General features: G+C 43.4%; 1 protein-coding gene and 1 non-coding gene across 2 annotated transcripts in view; both read right to left on the bottom strand.

Annotated features, from left to right (window-relative positions):
* The window catches only part of HS1BP3 (HCLS1 binding protein 3), a 53,735-nt gene extending 32,936 nt beyond the window's left edge, over window positions 1-20,799 (bottom strand). Inside the window, exons 1-4 of the mRNA XM_054822017.1 lie at window positions 20,302-20,799; window positions 14,948-15,113; window positions 5,395-5,602; window positions 2,919-3,132 (exon numbers count right to left, since the gene is read on the bottom strand). Coding sequence (XP_054677992.1) covers window positions 2,919-3,132; window positions 5,395-5,602; window positions 14,948-15,113; window positions 20,302-20,342 — 629 coding nt within the window. The 5' untranslated portion in view covers window positions 20,343-20,799. The remainder of the gene's footprint in view (window positions 1-2,918; window positions 3,133-5,394; window positions 5,603-14,947; window positions 15,114-20,301) is intronic.
* On the bottom strand, window positions 20,552-20,633 carry TRNAS-AGA (transfer RNA serine (anticodon AGA)). The gene has a single exon. It is a non-coding gene; the product is annotated as a tRNA-Ser (tRNA).
* Window positions 20,800-22,460: the final 1,661 nt, after the last annotated feature.

Here is a 22,460-nt window from a genome sequence, read left to right as displayed (position 1 = left end):
TTGATTTGGGCAAGGAAAAAACAGTCTGTCTGTTGTTAAGAATCCCAGACATGGCCCAAGATTGCCCTGCTAGCACAGAAAAGAAAGCTTTTGGCATGAGAATCATATAGCAGAGAAACACAAAGTTTGTAGACCATTATTATAGCCACAAAAGCTGAAGAGCAGAATTGGCGAGTTGCCCATCAGACATGAAAGAGCAACTCAGACACAGCCTTGAATGCGAGGAAGAGAATCGGCACAACTAGGATGTCTCCTCAAGGCAAAAGGAATCAGACCATTATGAGCTTCCACCTGGATGATCACCAGCAATACAAAACCCGAAAAAAAGACCCTAGTTTAGCATTTTACCCCTAAGGCCAGTACATTCAACTGGATATCTGGTGGTTCAGTAGCACAGCAGCAGTGCTGGGCCAAATCCAAGTCACAGCCTTCTGGCCCAGGAGGAAAAGTTGTTACCAAATGAAGCGTGCTGACAACATATGGAGGCCTGTGCTACTGGAGCAGTTTCATCCTCATCCAGAAAGAAAAAAAACCTGTAAGGTTATGCCAAACACATGATTCAATTTAGGTCAGATCTCTGCTGCTCAAAGCACCCTGGCCACCAATACTGCTTGGAATGGAATGGCTTGTTTCACTGCTGACTTTACATCTTTTCAATGTTTTTTCACAGGGGAAAGGATCATGGATTATTATTTTTTTTTAAAAAACTGAACTTACTAGGCATTAGGGAGCAGTTTACTACTAAACATATTTATCCAGTCTGCATTAACTACTTTTCTGTTCATCCCCATCCCAAAGTAACTTCAAGCACATGTGAAGCACTAAAGCTGTGAGGCCTGCAAGCTCCCTCTTTAAAGCATGTAAGCACCTAACATTTTAATGGACAGAGAAGACACCCTAAAATGGTCACCCAAGAAATGCCCATCCACTGACAGCTAAGCTCCTGCCTTTAGCCTCTTACCTAGACACCCATTGTGTCTAGGTAAGATGGCATAAAGCTGCAGTACGATGCTTATGTCTGATCTGATCTCCATTGATGTCAATTGAAAATATCTTCCATGGAAGCAGGGTGAGTTACAGGAGACTAGAGATAGGGTACAACCAGATTCAGGATTCTCATTTCCACCTTCATGTTTCTGCCTCAACAACTGTACATGTGAGACTTATGAAAATAATAGTAAATACATATGGAGATTTTTTTTTATAGATAGCCAACCACTAGGTTACAGTGAAAAACATCTGACTGCATGTCATGCTGCAGCTCTGTACCAGTAGAGACCACACTTCTTATGTAAATGAAGTTATTCTGATTCAGTACAAATTCTGTTCCCAAAAGGAATGAAAGCAATAAACTAAATGAGGATTAAATACCAGATCTTGTCATCCTTCAATGCATTAAAAGACCAAAATAATCAAGACTTTCAAATGCTATGTCAAACTGTGCAGAACAGAAAAGCAAACTTCTTGCTTGTTCTTGGCACAGCAAGTTCTTTACAGCTTCTACTTGTTGTAAGTCGGAAAATACAACATTGCATTTGCTAACCCAATAGATCATTTTCCTATCCAAAAAAGGACAGCTTCTTCTGTAAACTTACCAACTAAGGACTATTTTGTGGGAAGTATTGCTTTATCTGACTTCGCATTGTAAATAGTTATTTAACTTTTTTAAACTCTTCTTCAACAAAAGAATAATTTTGATGCTGAGTAATTAAGCACATGCTTTGTCAAAATAATAATATTTAAAGTTTTCTGGTGATACGTAAAGGACTAAATACTTCAAGTAAAAAGGAACATATCTGGACATCAACAATTACATACAATTATAATAGCAGGAGGAAAGTCCAAACGGCACTTCCAGTATTAATCATTGTAGTTGACCCAACTTAGTGTAGGAGACTCCGGCTTAGAGCCTGGAGTGAATGATCCCCTTGGAAATGATTCAAGGAAATTGGGAAACACCAAGAGGGGGCTCTGGCTTGTTACTATCAGTTACTGCCTATTGCTATGAAGAAGCATTTTGAAAGCACTGTCTGGGTCCAAGACAAAGAACATTCAGTAGTGGCTGATGACTGTGGGTGGCTGAAACAATTCAGTTGAGTCAGTCAGCGCTTACCGCAGATCAAGAACAGCTAAGCCTTTGCTACTTGGGCATCCAAAGCCTGAGACACCCTAAAAATGTAGTCACTATTCATGATCCCAGCCACTGAGAAACTAAATTTGCTTCCAGGCTTCAGTAGTTAGAAATGCTTTTGGGAATTAAGTGAAAAATTCCACCTTGAAGTGAAGAAAATAACTGTCTGAAAATTACTGGACAGGTAAGCAAATCCAGACCCTAACTTCAGCAAGCTTTGATTCAGTTATTCTGTTTCTGAAGCTGTTGTTGCTTACGCCATAGCAGCATTTAGCATGTAACACCTTTAGATAAAGGAAGAAGAAAAGAAAAGCTTGTTTGTGAACATGATGATTGAAACGTTGGCTCTTCTGGTCTTTACAATGCTATAACTTTATCTCTTTGTAGACACAAGTCAGCTCAGAAGCAGTACCAGACACTGTAAACACCAGTGTACTCCAGTGCAACACATTCAATGGAGCCTGGTGGCTTTATGTTTTGTGGTGGGACCCTGCAGTGTCCCGGAAAGTACCTGCTGTAGCTGACACTGTTATCAAGGCATTCACAATGTCCCTCTCTCACTTGGATACTCTGAAGAGGCACTACAAAGCCTCTTTCCTCTACTGAGGCACCTCCTTCATGAACCGGATAGGAACACGGTATCAGAGGTCTCTCCTGCTCTGTGAAATGGAGTTGAAAGTGCTTGATATTACAAAATGTTGGGATGAGGGGATAGTGACATAGAACAGACTTATTTGTTTAGAAAACTATGCTAAAAACTAAATAACAAAGGTACGACCAGCCATACCTGATTATACCGAGAGGGTCTAAAATTTCTTCCTCCTCTTCCTCTTCCTTTTTGTCCCCTTTTTCGGCATTTTCCACTGATGAAAGCTGTGAGATTAAGTCAGGTGTCTTCTCCTCTTTGAAAAAATCCAATGCCTCACTTTCTTCATCTTCTCTCTCCTTGTCATCAGGAATGTTTATACCCTTGAAGTCAATGGCACTAATAGATTTTGTTCCTGCAAAATACAATAAAGGATGCGAAACTGAGTACACAGGATAACAACCATGTTTTATTTAATACCTTGCACCTGTTCCTGACGGGTTTTTTTGGGGAATAAAGGACATGATCAGCTTTTGTGAAACTCTTTCAACATTCCTGACTGTCCCTTCTATCCACTGATGCGTCACTATGTGTCTGATCTGTTTACTGATTTAAAGTAGTTGAGAAGGACAGAGGAAATGAACTTTATCTGGGACATAGCAGTGCATGTCTGATCTGCTTATTTATGTTCCTTCTATAGTCAATGGAGACAATAGAATTTCCACATGGTGATTCATCCCATCCAGACAAAGTTGTCCAAGAAGGAATTTCCCTCTGAAGTGCCTGTTTCTCTCCACTGGCTACAGAGAGGCTGTAAATACTCTGTGTAGATATAGGTAGCTAACTTTCATATAGCTAGTTGAGATAAAGTCAACTTTTTGTTACTGATTTAATTCATTTGGGCTAAAATTAGAGCATTGGACAGCATGAAAAAGAGTGTCCACAGAAGCTCTTCAATTTACACTCAAAGCCAAAGCCTGAAGTTCTAACTCCCTTCCGTATGCAAATTCAGCAAACTGAAACATGCGCTTTGACCAAGTCTTCTCACTATACTTGTCATACGCAAAGCCCAGGAGAATGAGGAGAGAACTATTCCTTGCTGTGGAGTCTCTGGATGTTCAGGAAAGCAATTTAAAATAACGAGACTAACTAAAAGTAGGCCAGTGAAAACCACAATAGATAAAATTAATGGTTTCATTCTTTTGAGTGTTAAAGTAACATGGCATGGGAGACTCATCTCACCCAGTTTTTCATGCCTGCATCAGCCAAATCACCCAGGGCAGGCTTCACTGACTAAATGTGGGTGTCTACACTGAGCAAGTGGTCTTATGCTGCCCTTATAGGCAAGAGAGTGATGGTCAGGGTAGGCAGGGGATGTTAGGATGCTAATTATCTTATCCCCACAGTCATCTGTGTTTTACCATGTTGATTCTCCCTAAACATCCCTGAATATATTGACTATGTCTCCAGCATCTATAAGGAAAGTGTACACAACTAGCTTGAGGATCTGCAGGGTATGTACTGAATTCTGCCTGGTTTGGTAGGACGATACTTATATTATTCTAAGGCAGATTTCGATGAACAGGTCACATTACTTGCACCCAATCTGTCCACAGTATAAAGACAGTCTAGACTAATTCAGCTGTAGGCATCTACACCATGGTTAGGTTAATCAGCATGCAAAGGTCAATCAACATGAATTCTGAATTCTCTGTGCAAGGGGCCTACTTTCAAGAGAACACTGCCAGGGGAGAAAAAAAAAATCCAAAACCTTATTAGCAAAAGAATTTTGCCAAATATTATGCAGTTTTGCTCCCCTTGACTTTAGAAAGCTGCCAGTCTCACAGAACTTCTAATCTGTCCACACTTGACACTTTTGCAAAATCAGCTGTTCACACGCAGTGACATGCTAGCACCTTGCAACTTCACTTCTTTAAAACTAACGCTACACTGAGAATCCTGCACAGCACCAGGCTGGAGTATTCCCTGCTCAGTAGCTCCCAGATGAATTAAGAGCAGAGAGCCCATCTGTTTCATTCATTCAATGACTCCCTGCTATGCCCAAGGAACATAAGAAAGAACTATACGAATCACTGGAAGAGGCAGCAAGAGCTGGACATGAGACTAAAGAAAATTAAAAGAAAAAAAAAAGAAAAAGGAAAAAGGCCCATGAATGGGTTTAACTAACAAAGCATCTGGCTTTTATTCAGATCTTTCTCAGGGTCAATAATTTTCTTTGGGATGCTCTTCAGCAAGGCCCAGAAATTTTATTAGGAATGAAAACCAGACAAAACACGGAACAGTTGTTCACTAAGGTAGAGCACTGTCTCTATAGGGTCCATCTTGCCACTGACAATATATGATTATTTAGCTTTCCAAACTTAGGGGTTCTGAATCACAGCTTAGGTATATGCCTAGGGAAATCAGAGACAGTGGGATAGTACCTTCAAAGTGAGCACTGTGGTATCAACACTTCTAAATGAGGTATGTGTCCACTGAGAAGAGGGGAAAACACTATCACACATGACTCTGCAGCACTGTAGATGCACAAGAAGATATTTGCAGTGATAGCCTTTACTCTGGCATTTTCTAGTTTTTGACTCCATGAGTCAAGAACTTAAGAATGCTTTTATCAAGCACATTCATGGGAGAGAGGACACTCACATCTTTTAGTTACCTAAAAATTCCAGTAACTCAGGACTCGTTGCTAGATCCTCATTTTTTGAGATGAATTTCATTATATCATTGAACATAGCTCTTCGTTCGCAGATGTCAGATTCCCCCACGAAAAGAACTTTTCTTGGCAAGAGTGGAAGAGAAGCCTGTGGATACCGTGCCGCCAGTCTCTGGTAGAGCTCCTCTATCTCACTGTACTTCTTGGAAACCTGCAATGAAACATGCTGCCTGGTTAAGTTTCTTTACAGGGGAGACATGAGCAACAAACATCAGTTTAAGTGCTGTGAAACATTAACCCTGGAAACTCAAGTGGAAAAACATGCATTACCAAGGAGCTTTACATATAGCCTAGTAAAAGCCTGTTATCTACACGGTGAATCCCCAAGCATTGTTGCTGGTCTTCTAATTCTGTTATTAAAATCCACTCCCTAATGGAACTGAGGTTCATTGCCAGATACCCAGCATCCATTTGTCTGACTCATCAACTAATGAAATACTGGGAAGGTCACTGTACCAGATACTCTTCTCTGACAGCAAAAATCCTTGTCTACTAAAAATAAGCTGTAAGATGCCCAGCTCTGAGAGACGACAGGGAAGAGAAGCCCAGCCAGGTAGGTATCTGATGGAGAAAGGGGCCTGAATCTTTCCACCATTAAGCCAGAAGACCCATTTCTTGGCCATGGTGGGTTTCAGTGCCCTTCTGGCTGTCGAGGCCTAAAGAACTGGCCCTGCAGAGCACCTAATACAGAAACCAAAGGGCAAAGCCCTCAGCTGACCCCAACTATTCAGTTTATCCACAAGAAAATAAAAACCAACAACTTGGCCATGGCCTACAGGTTCTTATATAGGGAGAAGATGCCAGCAGTGAATGGAGTCATTCCTTCTGCAGACAAAGACACGAAGCCTGAGGAGAAATAAGGCCCAAGATATTACAAGGAAAGCAATAACTATGGAAACACTGGTGAGAAATGGGGTGGCTTCTATGCCACATTAAGTGTTGAATTCAATACCTTAAAAAATCAACACACAAAACCCACACACAAACAAAACACTATCTCTGACTGATGTTACTGGCATAATGGAGAGTGACTGTCATGCTCTGTGACTGTGGTATTATATAGACAATATATTCGTCATGGCCCTCCATGGCCCCTAATCTATTAACGTGCTTCAACGAATACAAAGTTAGATTAAAAAAACCACCCCCAAAAAACTAGCGCTAGTGGAGTGCATATGGGACAGATCCTCTGCTAAGGTCCAGTTCTTATCTTCCTGTAACACGCTGTTGTGGTTTAACCCAGCAGGCAGCTAAAACAACTACGTAGCTGTTCACTCACTCCCCCACCACCAGTGGGATGGGGGAGAGAATAAAAAAAAATAAAGTAAAACTTGTTGGTTGAGATAAAGTTTAAAACAACAGGAAGGGAATAATAATAATAATAATAATAATAATAATAATAATAAAGAAGAAGAAGAAGAAGAAGAAGAAGAAGAATATACAAAACAAGTGATGCAAAGCATAATTGCTCACCACCCAATTCCAAGCTAGTTCCTGAGTTGCGGCCCTCCCTGGCCAACTTCTCCCAGCTTATATACTGAGTGTGACATCATATGGTATGGAATATCCTTTCAGCCAGTTTGGGTCACCTGTCCTGGCTGTGCCCCCTCCCAGCTTCTTGTGCACCTCCTGCAGAAGGCTCACACCTCCTCGCTGGCAGGGCTGGGAAGCTGCAAAGTCCTTGACTTTTGTAAACACTGCTTAGCAACAACTAAACATCAGTGTGTTATCAACATTATTTTCATACTAAATCCAAAACACAGCACTATACCAGCTGCTAGGAAGAAAATTAACTCTATCCCAGCCAAAACCAGGGCACACATGTTGGTGAATTCTAGTGGAGTGAATTCTAATTAATACTGCAACATAAAAGATGGAGAGACTCAAGCGCCACATCTTGGGATGGAAGAAGGCAGAGTTCTTCCACCAACACAGTGATAAAAGAAATTCAACCAAACAAAAAGCACAGAAGTAGAAGGGAAATGAGTTATAGATTAACCCAGAATCCATAAACTGCATCTGTACTAGCAAACTAAACAGTATCCAGGCATATTCCCAGGCCCTGGAATTTGAGAGTGTCTATTAGGAACTTTATAGTGTCTACTGCAACCTGACAATGTCCAGCAGTTTCGAGTCTGGGCAGCCAGCACTCCCCCAGATAACTTTTCAGTTCAAGACAGCCTGGTGCAGAGACCACTCAGTAGCCAGTCTGGGTAACAATGCCCATTGCAGATGGTAAGAAAGTTTCAGAGTATGGATGCAGCCAGACTGTGCTAGCTGCCCTCCACGCCAGAGAACAGGTCCTGACACTAACAGATGCACCTTGACTAGTTCACTGAATTAGATGTAGGCATAAAGAGCAATAACTTCCTTAGCTTTCATGCTTCCCTGCTTTTTGCAGTAATTATCAACCAAGCTAGCTGATTTGAAAAATATTTGCATTTCATCTGTACAATGTTCACTATGGGTTCAGGGTCCAGTCATAAAAGGCAAGCAGCTCCATACAAAAGATCTGAAGCACAAAAACAAACCTGAGTTGACAGAGGAATGAAAACCAAGAATTTTAGACTTGTCTCCTGTAAGGAACAGAAGTCAGTGTAAGCAACAATGTGCCCTGCATGCAGGGTCTGACATGCAATTCAGCAGTCAAGCACTAAAGTGATAGCAATAAAGAGATGTTCCCAGAATAAGACAATCTTCCCTTTGAAAGATACCCCAAAAAGAGAGAGGAAAGCAGTTCTGGAATTTCTGAATTGCTGTACATTTCTAGTTTGCTAGGTCCCCGTAGCACTGTGAACAGGGTACAAAACCAGAGCCCCTCCCAAAAATACTCTGTAAGCACAAATGTAAGGGCAGTGAGGAATTCACTGGTACTTTTTCAAATGAATAAACAATGTTACCCTCCACCCAGAAAGAAAAAATCAAGTCTGATTTGTGAAAAATGTTTAACATCTAATTAATTTCAATAATAACAAATTAGTGGCTGAAAGCATTACATGACAGCACCCAACCAACAAGACTATGCCAAAACAGCTTTAAAATACTCAAAAACTGAACTGAGACATACAAACTTATCTGTCCCTACTTAATTTTCATTCCTCCTCTATCAAACTCTGTAAATTATTCATAAATCTCAATTTATGTCTAATTACACCATTGAACCTAAAGTAAATGCACACCCTCGCATCCTATCGCTAATTGAGCCTTTGTGAATCTGCGTGGGCTTTGAACAACAACACCAACCATAACACGCGACACAGCATACAAAGTGTGATAACGCTATATCCAAAGCATACTAATATGCTACCCAAAAGCCTGCAGCACACCATGCAAGCCAACATCCAACAGTGTGGGGATGCCCTCTGCTGGGATAACCTGCCACACAGGAAAGATCTTAAACCTCCAGCCTAAACCATTCCCTACTTACCTAAGCCCAACACTGGCCCCTGCAAGACCCTGCCAGCTGAGGCTCTTCGCCTGCTGTCCCTCCACCTCAAACCCTGGCTGTTGCTGGCTCCTCTACATCTTCAGTCAACACTACTGCCATCTTTACCTTGGTTTTGGTGCTGGAAATGCAGCAATAAGACTGGCCGAATCAAACAACCTCAGACTGATGCATTTAGAATCACAGAATCACAAAATGTTCTGGGTTGGAAGGGACCTTTGAAGATCATCTAGTCCAACTCCCCTGCCATGGGCAGGGACACCCTCCACTAGACCACGTTGCCCAAAGCCCCATCCAACCTGGCCTTGAACACTTCCAGGGATGGGGCATCCACAACTTCTCTGGGCAACCTGTTCCAGTGCCTCACCACCCTCACAGTAAAAAATTTCTTCCTTATATATAATCTAAATCTACCCTCTTCTAGTTTAAAGCCGTTACCTCTCATCCTATCACTCCATGCCCTTGTAAACAGTCCCTTTCCAGCTTTCCTGTAGGCCCCTTTAGGTACTGGAAGGCTGCTCTAAGGTCTCCCCGCAGCCTTCTCTTCTCCAGGCTGAACAACTCCCAACTCTCACAGCTTGTCTCCATACGAGAGGTGCTCCAGCCCTCCGATCACCTTCATGGCCTCCTCTGGACTTACTCCAACAGCTCCATGTCCTTCTTCTACTGGGGCCCCCAGAGCTGGACGCAGTACTCCAGGTAGGGTCTCACAAGAGCGGAGTAGAGGGGCAGGATCACCTCCCTCGACCTGCTGGTCATGCTTCTTGTGATGCGGCCCAGTACATGGTTGGCTTTCTGGGCTGCAAGCGTACATTTGGCTCTCCCTGTGTCAAAGCAGCAGCACAGCTGCACTGCAGGGGCCTTACACAGTGCTGGCCAGGTCTCAGAGTGTATTTTCTCAGGTTGAGTCCCACGTGTCACCCAGAGCATTCTCACACCTTGCCAGTCAGGAAGCACTGCTCTGCCATGACAATTTTGGACCCTTTCAATCTGACATCCTCTGACAATTTTCCAGGAGAAAGGCATATCAGCATGTAACAAAATTAAATCTTGCTTTTCCTGGTTACCATTCACAACCCTATGAAAAGAGTTGATGAATCCTATGTGTGGCGTAAAATATCAGGATAAAAAATAAATGCTCCTCTAAAAATCATTTTATCATTCCTATTAAGTAAACAAAGTCCTATTTTATTAATATTAAAATATTTTTCTTCTGCTGCCTGTAATTCCTCTAGGTCTTGATCTTCCAATTATCCTCTCCCCCTCCATGCCTCTAACTGAACTCTGTGAATACCGTGGAGCTAAACCCCCACCACCTGTAAGTCAGTCTGAGTGTATGCACTTCAAGGAGTTCTGTCAAGTCACAATATCAAAGGCTCAATCTACTTCACTTCAAAAGAGTTAATCATGCAAATATGGCAAAGCATGTGCATATTTGCCAGGTCAAGACCCTATTTGCTTGTAACAATTAACAATCAACATAGAACTGAAAGAGACAGGGACGGGTTTGAATATTTTTTGCACCAGGAACAAATAAGTAAGTTGAATATGATCAAATATAGCTAGAAGGTTAAGAAAACCACCAGGAAGTTCAAAGGGAAAGCCTGAAGTTTGCTGCTAATGCCTCAAATCTCACACATGTGCCTTGCCCCCTTCTTCAGGAGAACCTCTTGCATGAAAGTACTCACACCGGAATGCCTGTAGGGTACGAGCCTGGGACTCTCCAATGTGCGTACGAGATTTTGATCCCACTCAGTAATAATGGGATTTAATGCCTCCTCTCCCTCGGCTTCTTTTAATGCCCCATTTCTGACCTCAAATGTGTCTTTGTGTGCTTTATATTTACCGCAAGGATTTAAACGAAATGGAGATCTCAGAGCTACCTCAAGCTCTTTGGCCAGCCAACGCACACTAGTGAAGAGCACTCTTGGTTTTATAGTATTTCATGAAATACTTATAGCTACTGTGACTTTCTTTTTACAAAGCCCACTTCTTAACACTATCACAAAATGGAGGTACAGCAGCATTGTCCTTTATACAACCACCAGCTTTGGATTCAGGAATCAAAAGCATCCCTTCTCATAGACAGCACAAACCAAGCTTTCAGTTGCAGACTCCCAATTCAAGCCATACCAGAATTAATGTTGCTTGGTGACCTCATGGGTACACATTATGGTGGATTTTAATTACATGACCACATGCTGTTCTCCCCACCTGTTTTGCCCAGCAGAAGAGCAAGCACTCTACTATTTCGGTTTAATCAACATGAATACTTAATAGCTCCTGAACCTATTGATACACTGAGCAGGGACTTTTTTTCCCCTGTCTCACATCACAGAGGTTATAATGTGAAGGAATTTATCTTCACAACACACCTGTATGGTCAGGAAATAGCACCCCCAACGCACAGATTTTGAGGGCCACAGAAAGAAGGACAACATATGCAAGCAGGCAATGATGAAAACATAGATGAATACACACCCACGTACTTACACTCCTTCATTTTATGAGAAGAAGATAGTTCTACAGTAAATTTCTCCCAAAAATGTGCTGTGCCTATCAAACACTGGTAGTTATTTGCTCAGCTTTGAAAAAGAAAGAACCTGACTAACAAATGTAACTTGTAAAAAAGAAGCAAACTGGGCACTGGGAGAAAGAGAAAGCACTATAGACTGGGTGAACTTTTAATAAGGCTAGGAAGAGAGAAGTTAATTGCTAAAAAAGGCAAGATGTTTCTAGAAGAAATGCCTTTAAGATAAATAAAGCCTTTTCTTTTTCTCACAGAAAATTGCAGATCTACAGGCAATAATTATATCATCCTTTTGCAGCAGTATCTCTGATGCAATACCAAAGATAAAAACAATTTCACTGTTTCAACAGGGCAAGAGGATTCTGACTTTTGAAAGACATGCAGCTGAGTTTTCCTTCAAGTATCAAATATAACCTCAAGGTTAAGCAGTTCTACAACCCATTTGCGCTATTTTACAAATGGCATTTTTTAAATTAAAAAAAATCCCTCCAGTTTTTAAGAATTTAGATCTGAAAGTCACCACACAAGTGAGTTTCTTTTTCTGTTTATGTTTCAGAAACATTTCAGTTAGAAACATTATGATACTGATTTTGCATAGTGTCATTAAGGCTGGGGAACAGGGAACTCTGGATTGTTTAGACCCACAGTAAAGGCTAGGAACTCCACAGGTCAGATCTGAAATCTTTTTTTTATGTTCATCTGGTTTTGGTCCTGGCCAAATATCTCGATCCAGCATGGTCACAGCTAGCTTAGAGCATGCTTGCGTCCTGCTCACCATCTTTTTCCATGAGATACAGAGAGGCTATTCGAGCAATAAATGCTGCTCAATCACATCGCTGCATGCAGTTGCTCAAAGCCAGTTTCGCTGCTGCCACCTAGGGCCTGAGAGTGTGGAAGGCAGTCACTTCAGCTGGGAGCGGGTGGAAGAACAGCTAGACAAGGAAAATCAATTTAGCTAATACTTCAGGGAGAGAAAGAGGGGAAGAAGGAGGAAGAAGAAGAAAGACAAAGAGTCTCAAAACACCGACCTGGCTCCTGAGGCAGCCAAAATTGGATTAACATATCCAGAGCCAATGAAAATCCTACCACGCCTACCCATCTTCTGTAACCTACCTGTCATCTCAGCAGTGTGACATTGGCTCCTTCCTCCAACCTCTCAGATTTGATAATTTCAACAGCAGCAAAAATAAGTCCCCTCTCCCACCCTGCTCACATACAAAACACGCACACAGTCACTGCCCCTTGCTATACAAATTTGATATAGGGCATGGGAGCTTAGAAATCTGCAGCAAATGTAGACATCTAATCATAGAGAGACCATTCTGCCTAAAGACAGGCATCTCATGCCATCTGAGATGCTTTGGGGTATCCAAGGAGCTTGTGTGGGGCAGGCAAATATCACACAGGACCTATGGGAGACCCGCAACCTCCTGAAGGCTAGGTTGAAAATCCCAAGGCACCTCCAGTGGTATAGACAGTGAGTTGTATGCAACTGAGCCTTAAGCATTTTAGCCTGGAGTTGAAGCCCCCCACCCCAGCTATCTAAAATGTAGAATGCTTTCCCTTTACGGTCAAAGAAGAGAGGCATTTCCAGAGGATGAATCACCTCATTCCCGTTCTCCCCACTGACCATAAAAGCAGGGACAGACTCAGATTAAAATATCCAATTTACAGAAAGATAAGTTAGGACAGGTGAATCCGTCTGTTCCTTCCTGTAATACATATAGAAAAGACTCATTGGAATGAATCGATGCAAAGCATCCATCCTCCAACCTCCCAGCTCATGGTTTTAAATTACTCTCACACACCAAAATACATGATATATCAGACTTAGTCAGCTGAAAAAATGTATCTGATGAGATAAATGTTATTCCCATCAGACTACACCAGTTTTCTTCTTCATGAAGAATAAAATGTCAAGAGGTCTGACCACAGAAGAAATCAGAAAGGTTCATTTCACTTGAGAAGAGCAGCTAAGTGCTGAAAATCCTCCTAGAGAGAGCAGACATGGGAATGGACAATCTCAACAAGCAGGTGGGCCACAGTAGGAAGGCAGTTTCTCCTCTTTATAGACAAGATGATTTTGTCTACTTTTTCTTAAGCAAAATGTTAGATGACAACAGGCCAGTTGAGCACCTTGGGATGAATCAGGTTCTTTCGTGCAGAGAGTTGCATGGAAATATTACATAATATAAGCCAGCACTACAGCAGGAAAAAACCAATTCCACATCCCCTTCTCTTATCTGCCCATGTCTGGCCCTTCTCCTGTCCTAAAACAAACTTTAATGGGGCTGTGCATCTTGCAGGCTCAAGAAACAGGTGTAAATTAGTACTAAATAACAAACCCCCAAACACGCATTTTTAGCCAGGACCAGTTCCTCGGCTGATGTTACAGAATAGCCACAGGACACTGGCACACAGAAGGAAGCACTGCAGGAGCAAAAACAAGCAGTCAGGGACAAGGAAGGAGAACAGAAGAGACTCTTATACCTGCATTGCTGCTTTTGCTATAAAATCATATATAGCATAAGGAGTGCAATAAATGTATGAGATTTCCTCACCATGCACCTCTTCACAACATTGACAGATACGGCTTTATCTGCAAATCAGACTGTGTAAATATCCAGTTATCAGCTGTCTCCTACAGAGTATGAGTTACTTTAGGGCTAATGATCTACCAGGTAACCATGTGCTCATATCACTCCGATTATCCCCAAAACATCTGAAAAGAGCAGATGTTCACAGCATGCAACAGGGCACTTTCCCTTAGAGCCCCTTTAGAGTCAATGGACAGGGAAACACAGTTCTTGGGAGCAGACAGCTAAATCAGATCACATGAAATGTACCCTAAATGCACTTTTTTCCATCGACTCAATAGACAGGCACAGGTGAGGCACCTCGAGTGGACATGCAAATGATATAGATGACTTAAAACAAGTGAAATGAATCTCATGTCCTATGTTTTCAAATCTTTACTCTGCAGGTATCTTGAAAAAGACAATCCAACTCAATAATGTTTTATATGGATACTTTCTTGTAAAACTCTTTTACTAAGGATTTTAAAAACCCTATCAAGCCTAATAGATCAAGGCTAATCAGTCAAGGCTAACCTACTGCAAGGTTAATTCCTCTTATTGCTCCACATGATTCTCTCTCCATACAAGTAAACTATTACATATTTATGTACCAAGTCCCAGTACTGATATGTATATCAGAGTAACTAACTTTGTAGCAGGACTTATAAAAAGCTTGATTGGTTTCTATTTGTTGACCCATAATGCAAAATGCCTTAAAGGCAACAACAAACAGGTAAAGTTGCTTTGAGCTCCTGGAATAAAAATTTCAATTAATACATCATAATATTCCTATTGCAGGAATGGTACAGACTGCATTGTCCTACCAAGGACCTTGACCCACGGAGACTGTGATGACAAAGCATCTGCTACATCAGGACCAAAATAATCAAAGCTGATTAAGAAAGAAAAAAATGATTATTAATGCAGCACTGATTAAACATTTACCATAAATTGAACTACATCTTCAGGCTTGTGCTTTGCTGATTTGAAGACAGCCAGTCGGGTAACAACAACAATGTGATACTCTACATGGCCAGACATCATCTTCCCATGGATTTCCTGGTATTCCGGCACTGACAAATCCAGTCCCGTGTGCGTATTCTGAATTTGCCTAGGAAAGAAAACACACACAGAGTTCAGGCATCGGCATGAAGACTTTTAACTGACTCTCTCCAAGGATCCAGTTCAAAGCTCAAGGAAGTCAGTGTAAAGACTCCCATTTCAGCAGGACACCAGACAGACCCTACCCCAGCACTGTTCCTACTCTGCAACAATACCAAGCTGGACATGGCCTGCTTCCTATATTCTATCCCAGAGCATCTGTCACTGGCCACTGCAGACAAAATGCCAGGAACATAGTATTTCTGGGAACAGAAGATGGGGATTCATTCAGAACAGTGCTTCACTCACAGGAGTTGAAGGTGCTGTCCTACCCAGCAGGGCAGATGAGAAGACCCCACGATCTCTCATCATGGCTTGTTTTGAAGCAAAGGTCTACTCACTACAATTCATGCCAAGCCCTATCCACCTCTCCTTTGTCTTAGGACATCCCCAGGAATGGCTGAGACAATAGCGGAAAGAGGCCACAAAAGGAAGAAGGAGCTTGCTTGAATGCAGGGACAACGTGAGGCTTGTAAGAGCCAGCCAGGAAATTAGGTTAAAGCGTGAAATACAGAAAGAAGTTGCTGGAGCAGACTGCTGGGCCAATCACACAGTTTCTGTCTGTGGAGGTCCTTGAGGAAAATTAGACAAATACCTACCAGGACTGAGCAATTTAAAGGAGTACATGATGTCTTTGAGCTGCCTTCTGGTCTGACTCATAGTCTTGTTGCCAAATAGCAGAAAGGGTACACTAGCTAAAGTAACGCCGCTTTCCCACAGAAAATCCCTCTGGAAACAAAATTACCTGTCCTATCATACCCAGACAAAGATTCACAGCCTTAACCTCTAGAGCTGCCAAGAGTCAGAACCACCCATGGCTCCTCTTGGAGGAAAATGCAACAAGGGCGCTACTGCTGCAGATTACTCAACGCATTTTCTTCTCCTGCCAGCTTCAGATCCACTGAACCATGGTGTTATCTTCCCCCTGGATTCCCACCCAAGGAATTATTTATGCCATTTTTGCAAGAGGAATGCCAGGATCATATTATAATGCTCAAGCGTCAAGAGTAAGACCGAGCAGCTGTTGTTGTGGCACAAGAGAACAGTGTGTTTAATGAAACAAACAGTCTGTTTCAGTAGACTGGAGACCAAAACAGTGATCCTTTCCCCAGAGTTACCCCTGTGCCAAGCCACCGCACCCTTACTGCTCCTGTCATTGGAACCAAATACTCTGCCAGAATCAGAAAGTTTATCATCCAGAGCATTGAATACTCTCTGAACACGTTGACTGTGTCCTTTGTATGGGTGAGTGTTTTTTAATGAAATCAGGAGGGACTGTTTAAAAAAACAATTTTCTTTTCATTAAACATTTTTTCTGCTTTTTTTTTTTAACCTTAGTCATATGGGGAACATCAAGTCCCATCTTCCCTGGACCTCCTGTAGATTGCAGAGGTGTCTTGTGGAATTCTTGCCTCTTTCTTTAGGAAGTTTAGATTCATTAACACAGGTGCGCTTCACCTAAGGACACATGAGGCGTATGAACTTAAAATACACTTTAAAGAAGTTTAAACAATCTTGTTTCCAACAAAGTTTCAAAAGACTCCTCTCATCATGTTAAAACTTGACCAATTCTTTTGAAACTTGAGTTTTCCCAAGAAGGCAACCTCTGAATTTCCAATGCAAAACTGGATAAAAAGCTTTTGAAAGAGAGTATCTCAAGAGTTCTCTATAAATTAGATAGCAACAAACAAGGGCACAGGCCAAATTTTGCACCTAATTGTCTTTGCAAGCCATGTTTAAAACATTAGGGCTTTACCAACAGCTCTACCATCAACAAGATTTTATACTAGGTACCTGAACGCCATTCTGTTTGCTCCAATTCTGATCTCACTTTCTGTCAGCCCAGGACTTGACTTTACACTAACAGACAAAATTTTGTTCTCAGTTACACGTTGTGGGGCTGTAAACAGAATCAATAGTGCTTATGTACAAATACATAGGTGCCTGGCTTTCACACAGCATTTTGTCGAACCCGTAAGTTACAGTCATTATCTGGAGTGTCGCCTTCTGCAGTGGCAGTCAAAATGCTGGCTCAGAGGATACCTGGCAGTAAAATCAGCTGGATCTGGGTTTTTTAGAACATACCTGCAGCAGAGGAAATGCTCTCCAGATGTGCGGTTACTCAAAAGTTGTGACCACAGCTCTGACAGCAAACAAGTCTGTCAGCTGGTACTCTGGAGTGATTTATTTCTGTTAACACTGCCACAGACAGAGTATAAATGACAAATTAACCTGCTTTTCACCTCTGATGTAAAAAAAAGGAAAAAACACCAGAAAACCATCCTTCCTGAATGGCCTTATTTAGCTTAAAACACCAACCGCATATAGATGTACTGAGATGAAACAACAACTTCACTGTAAGAGCTGCTGCATCAAAGAGCTCTAAAAATGTCATGAAGTTAATAAGTACCTTACCTACACCCAGAGTTTTTCTTTTAAAGTTGCTAAAAGTCTCAGCTAAAATGACTGTAATAGAAAGCTATTAGCAGGAGGGGGAATAGCTACATTTTTGTTTGTTTGCTTTATACTTTGTGATCACTTTCATTATCATCCCATACACAAAACCAAACCACTGTTTCCACTATTATCTCTTCCATAACAACAAGACTGTGTGTTTTTTTAAATATGATTCTAAATGAACAGAAATCAGCAGGGAGGCTGAGACAGATACAGTGTAATATCTGAAGCCCACATTAGTTCTTGTAACGCCTTAGTTTCAAAATAAGCAGCCCCAGTGTTTCAATTCCTTCCACACTGTTATTGTTGTTATTCAAATCGAAGCAGCACCTACAACTCCCAAGACAGAATATAGTTTCATTGCATTTTTCACATCAAACACAATTATTTTTACACTAGTGGCTTTAAAAAAGAAGGAGAAAGCTGGTTGTTTAAATTGGACACAGAGGTTTACTGCTTCTACTCCTTATTTAAAACTAGCTTGTGTATCTCTAAGTTACACTTTTGTATACAATGCAGACGGTGCAGGGGAGAGTTGGGCACATGGTTAACTTTCCTAAAACACAAGACCATTCATACCAGTAACACTGTGCTGGCACAATCAGATCATGCAGGAGTGGCACGGGATGGAGGAAGGGGAGACTATATAAAGGCCAGCTGGACAGAGCAGCTTCCACAGTTTTCCATTCCTGTCTTTGGATTTGCTAAAATGTAGAGGCTTTGTGCTTTAATTAATCTGTTTTCTGTGCTGAAAGGCCAAGACGGGAGAGTGGGAAAGTAGCCATTGCTAAGCAAGAAAACAAACTAAGGGATGCAGGCGCTGTGACTGGAGAAACTTTATTCCAGTGCCTGGGAGGTCAGGAGAGCGGACTCTGTACTTTTTGCCATGATAAAGTCAGCACGATCAGCAGCACCAAGCTCCCACAACTCTCTTCCTTCCATGGGTGACCTCAAAAGGGACCAAACTCTGACGACCCAGGTCATACTAAAGGGAGAAACAACTTGTACAACTAGTTTGTTCACTAAAAGAAGGCAAAATATCAGACACAAATTAGCCAGCAAACATTTTTATTTCCCTGTATAGTCTAACTACAAGTATACAGATTATTATTAATTTACACTACCACAGCAACCAGGAACCCTATTCCCAAAACCAGTATGTATAAAGAGGGAAAAAGATCACAACTATACAGCTATCAGAATCCTAGAATGGTTTGGGTTGGAAGGGACCTCCAAGATCACCTAGTTCCAACCCCCCTGCCATGGGCAGGGACACCCTCCACCAGACCAGGTTGCCCAAAGCCTCATCTCACAAGACAGAAAATATATTCACTTGCTAAAGCCTTAATCCCACGCCTACATATATATCCAATATTATCACTGAAAGCATTCCACTACCAGTGGGACAATTTGCAAGTGTCAAAGTCTATTGACCGTAAAATAAATCCAGGTGTTCAGATTTCCCTTTCCAAGGCTAAACCTAATATAAAGACAGTTCTACAAAACATGTGAGTTAAGTCACATACGTTTGAAGGTTCAAGGCCACTGCTCAAAAGGAATTCAGGTCCTGATACAGCCAAATATTTAAGGATTAAAATAAGGGCTTTGAAGTTAACATGATTGAAATAGTTGCTACTTATGTCCTAGGAGGTCAATGTGTGAGGCAAGATCTTGCTGAATTAACACTTCTGTTTCTCATGTCACATGTGACAGGAAACTGCTTTCACGTGGTCTCAAATATTTCATGGGGGTAAAAAAATGAGAGAGATGTCTCCATCGTTTCACTATAAAGATGGCCACAAGCATTTTCATCTTGAGGCGTTTCTCTTGAAGGTTCATTTGCCACATTGAGGAAAATACAGGTTTTAAAAATTCAATGCAACTGAAAACAGTGCCGCTGCACCCACCCAGGGCATGGTTTCAAGAGGTGGGAAAACAGAAGAAACTTATTTTGCCCATCCCTGGCCTAACTTCAAGCCCAACAAGCTCTGCAGCCTGGTGGACAGGAGGGACGGGGCGCAGGGGTCAGCTGAAGGCACTGCCGACACCACGCCTCAAAGATGTCGGTTTACACTTCGGGAAGAATTTTAATTCCTTCCGACCTGCCTCGAAATATCGACAAGGAAAATACGTTTCCGGAGGGTGGGAGCACACGTCGCATCCCCAGCTGTGTCCACGCGGAAGGGAAAGGACCCTAAGTTACCACAGGAGGAAAGGACTCAACGGCCAGCGTTACACGGGACGGGCGAGATGACAACTGCGATCTCTCCCGGCTGTGAAATGCCACGTAACTCGTGGAACTCCATAACGCCGAAGTGTCCCGGGGGCAAATCCACGCACCAGCAAGCAGCCGCCCACCTCGGCCTCGCCTCAGCTCCGCCACACCTCAGCGTCTCCTCAGCGCCCGCCGCCCCTCGGCCTCCCCTCGGCCTCGCCTTAGCTCCGCCACCTCCCTCAGCCTCCCCTCCGCGCCCGCCGCTTCCCCTCGGCGCTCGCCCCGGGGTCCCCGTGAGGCGCCGCCCGCCGCGCTCCTTCCCTTCCCCGGGACGCGGGGACGGCTGCGCGGGCCCTGTCCCGCGAAGGGAAGGCCGCGACGGGCGGCTCCGCGGCGGCAGCGCCCATAGCGGCTGGCGAAGTTGAGGCGGGCGGCAGGGTCGCCGCTCGTTGCCCCTTCCCGGTACCTGGTGGTGACCAGCACGGCGGGCGCCGGGCTGTGCTGCATGGCGCGGGGAGCAGCGTCGCTCCGGATCGGCGCCGGCCCGGTCGGAGAGGCCGCGTCCGGCTGTCACGGGGTCCCGCCTCTCTTCCCTCGGGCTGGCAGCGGCCGCCCTGCCGGATGTTTGCTGGCGGGCGGCTTTGGTGCAAAACGATAGCTAGGAAGAGCGGGGGGAAGAAAACGTCCGAGCCGGGCGAGAAAAAAAGAACCCGGCTCGTAGTCGGCAGGATTCGAACCTGCGCGGGGAGACCCCAATGGATTTCTAGTCCATCGCCTTAACCACTCGGCCACGACTACACCGACGGGCGGCTGTCTTGGCACGGAAGCTCCACTAATTCACCCTCCCGTCTCTTTCTTTTCTTCCTTATGGGACCAAAACATTTTCCCGGTGACATCCGTGTGCCCTCCCCCTAACTGGAAATAGCTTGTACCCCTCTATCTTCCTTGAAATAACCGACACAATGCTGTTCGAGAGCGTTAGCTGCAGTAAAAACCAGCCCGGTGCTTGGCCGCCTCCTCCGCGGCAGCCCTTTGCCCTCCGCCGGGGCAAAGAGCGCAGCCGGGCGCAGGGTGCTGCAAACCCCCGCTGCCCGGGCCGTAGGGGTGCTCCGACTTGCTGTTTGCTCCAAGCTTTATTTTGGAAAGAAAGCACCAAGCAGCTGCTCCCTCTGCTGCCCCTCTCTGACACCCACGGCTGCCCTGGGGAGCCCAGCTTCCTTTTCGTGCTTCTGGGTGCTGCTTTTTTTTTTTTTTTTTTTTTTTTTCCCCCTCGGTGCTCCTCTGCACGGGTGTGCAAAACTTCTGCAGGGAAGCACCGAGAAAAAAAAAAAAAACCGCACCAAGCACGGCTTTCTGCTGCCTGCTGCTCATGCTTCAATATCACAGCAGAAAGCTAAGGAGATGCTGGGAAATATTAGAAGAGCAATAGAAACCAGCTGCATCAGTGCAGCTGCCCCCCGAACAGGCTCTGCACCCCAAGTGGGTATGCAGTGGGGTCCAGGGTCCGCCCCCCCCCCAGAGAAGAGCAGCCCCTAAAAGAGGACCTGGTGAGTGTATTAGGGCTTTTCATCCTGGAAAGAAACAGCTGGAGGAGTTGGGGGTGTGATGGAAGTCTGTAAAAATCAAGAGTGATCCAAAGGTGGCAGACACAGAAAGATCTTTTGCTGCTTCTGCTGAAACAAGAAGTCTGGAGCATAAAACTCATGAGTCAAAACAAACAGAAAAGGGAGACTTCATAAGTGGAGTTCCTTCCTACATCCTGGTTGTTTTCTCTCCCTGGCTATTGACACTGGAAACCTTTTGTTAAGCAGAGTGTAAATATCACCACACGGCTGCAGCCCTCCTGGCACAGGAATCGCGGTTGCCAGAATTGCTGCAAACCACTGGAAAATGCTTTTGAAACGTGAATTGTTCTCATGTGGCCTCTGAAGGGTTAAAAACTCTGGGCTGGAGTTTCTGAAAGCATAAGTATATCCTAAATAGTTATATGTCTAAATGAATTACTTAATGGTATTTTTATCCTCGGTTGGCTTCCTGGATAATCCAATTTATTCAGATAGTAACAAGGAGTAAGCAGCTGGCAGTTTGCTGCCTGAGACAGCAAAAATAGAGCAGGACCTGAGCCATGAGCCCCCACTGAGGCAGTGCTTGTCGCACTCTCTGAGCAGCGTCTATCCAAACGTCACCGAGTGCCTGTGAAGATGCTTCAAAAACTGGGGCTTTTCTCCCCAGAGAGAAGTGTCTGCTCAGCCCAGTATGCTGCTGGGCTCTGTCTTTGACCTGGAGAGCTTGTGTGTGCTATCTTGGTATGCGTGTGGAGAAGTCCAAGAACTGCCCGTTTTTCTGATTTCTTAGCAAGCTCATCATATGTGGCATTTTTATAACTACACAGCCTGTATCATCAAAAGCATCATGTGTTTGGAAAATAAAACAAATGCCTCCATTTTTCTAATCTCTGAAGTTGTGCAAAGAGTCAATTGACTTACCCATGACGTTAGGGTAGGGTCTTTAATCACATGGGGAATGTGCAGAGTGCATTTCTGAGTGAATCTTGGGAGAAAAGGTGGAAAAAAAAAATCAAACCTGACAGAAGAAAATTCTAATATGCTGCTAGAGCTGTCTGTT

Source organism: Grus americana, chromosome 3, assembly GCF_028858705.1.
Source record: "Grus americana isolate bGruAme1 chromosome 3, bGruAme1.mat, whole genome shotgun sequence".
NCBI classification, from domain to species: domain Eukaryota; kingdom Metazoa; phylum Chordata; class Aves; order Gruiformes; family Gruidae; genus Grus; species Grus americana.
The sequence above is the reverse complement of the archived record's forward strand: the minus strand, read 5'-3'. Positions and strand labels throughout refer to the sequence as shown.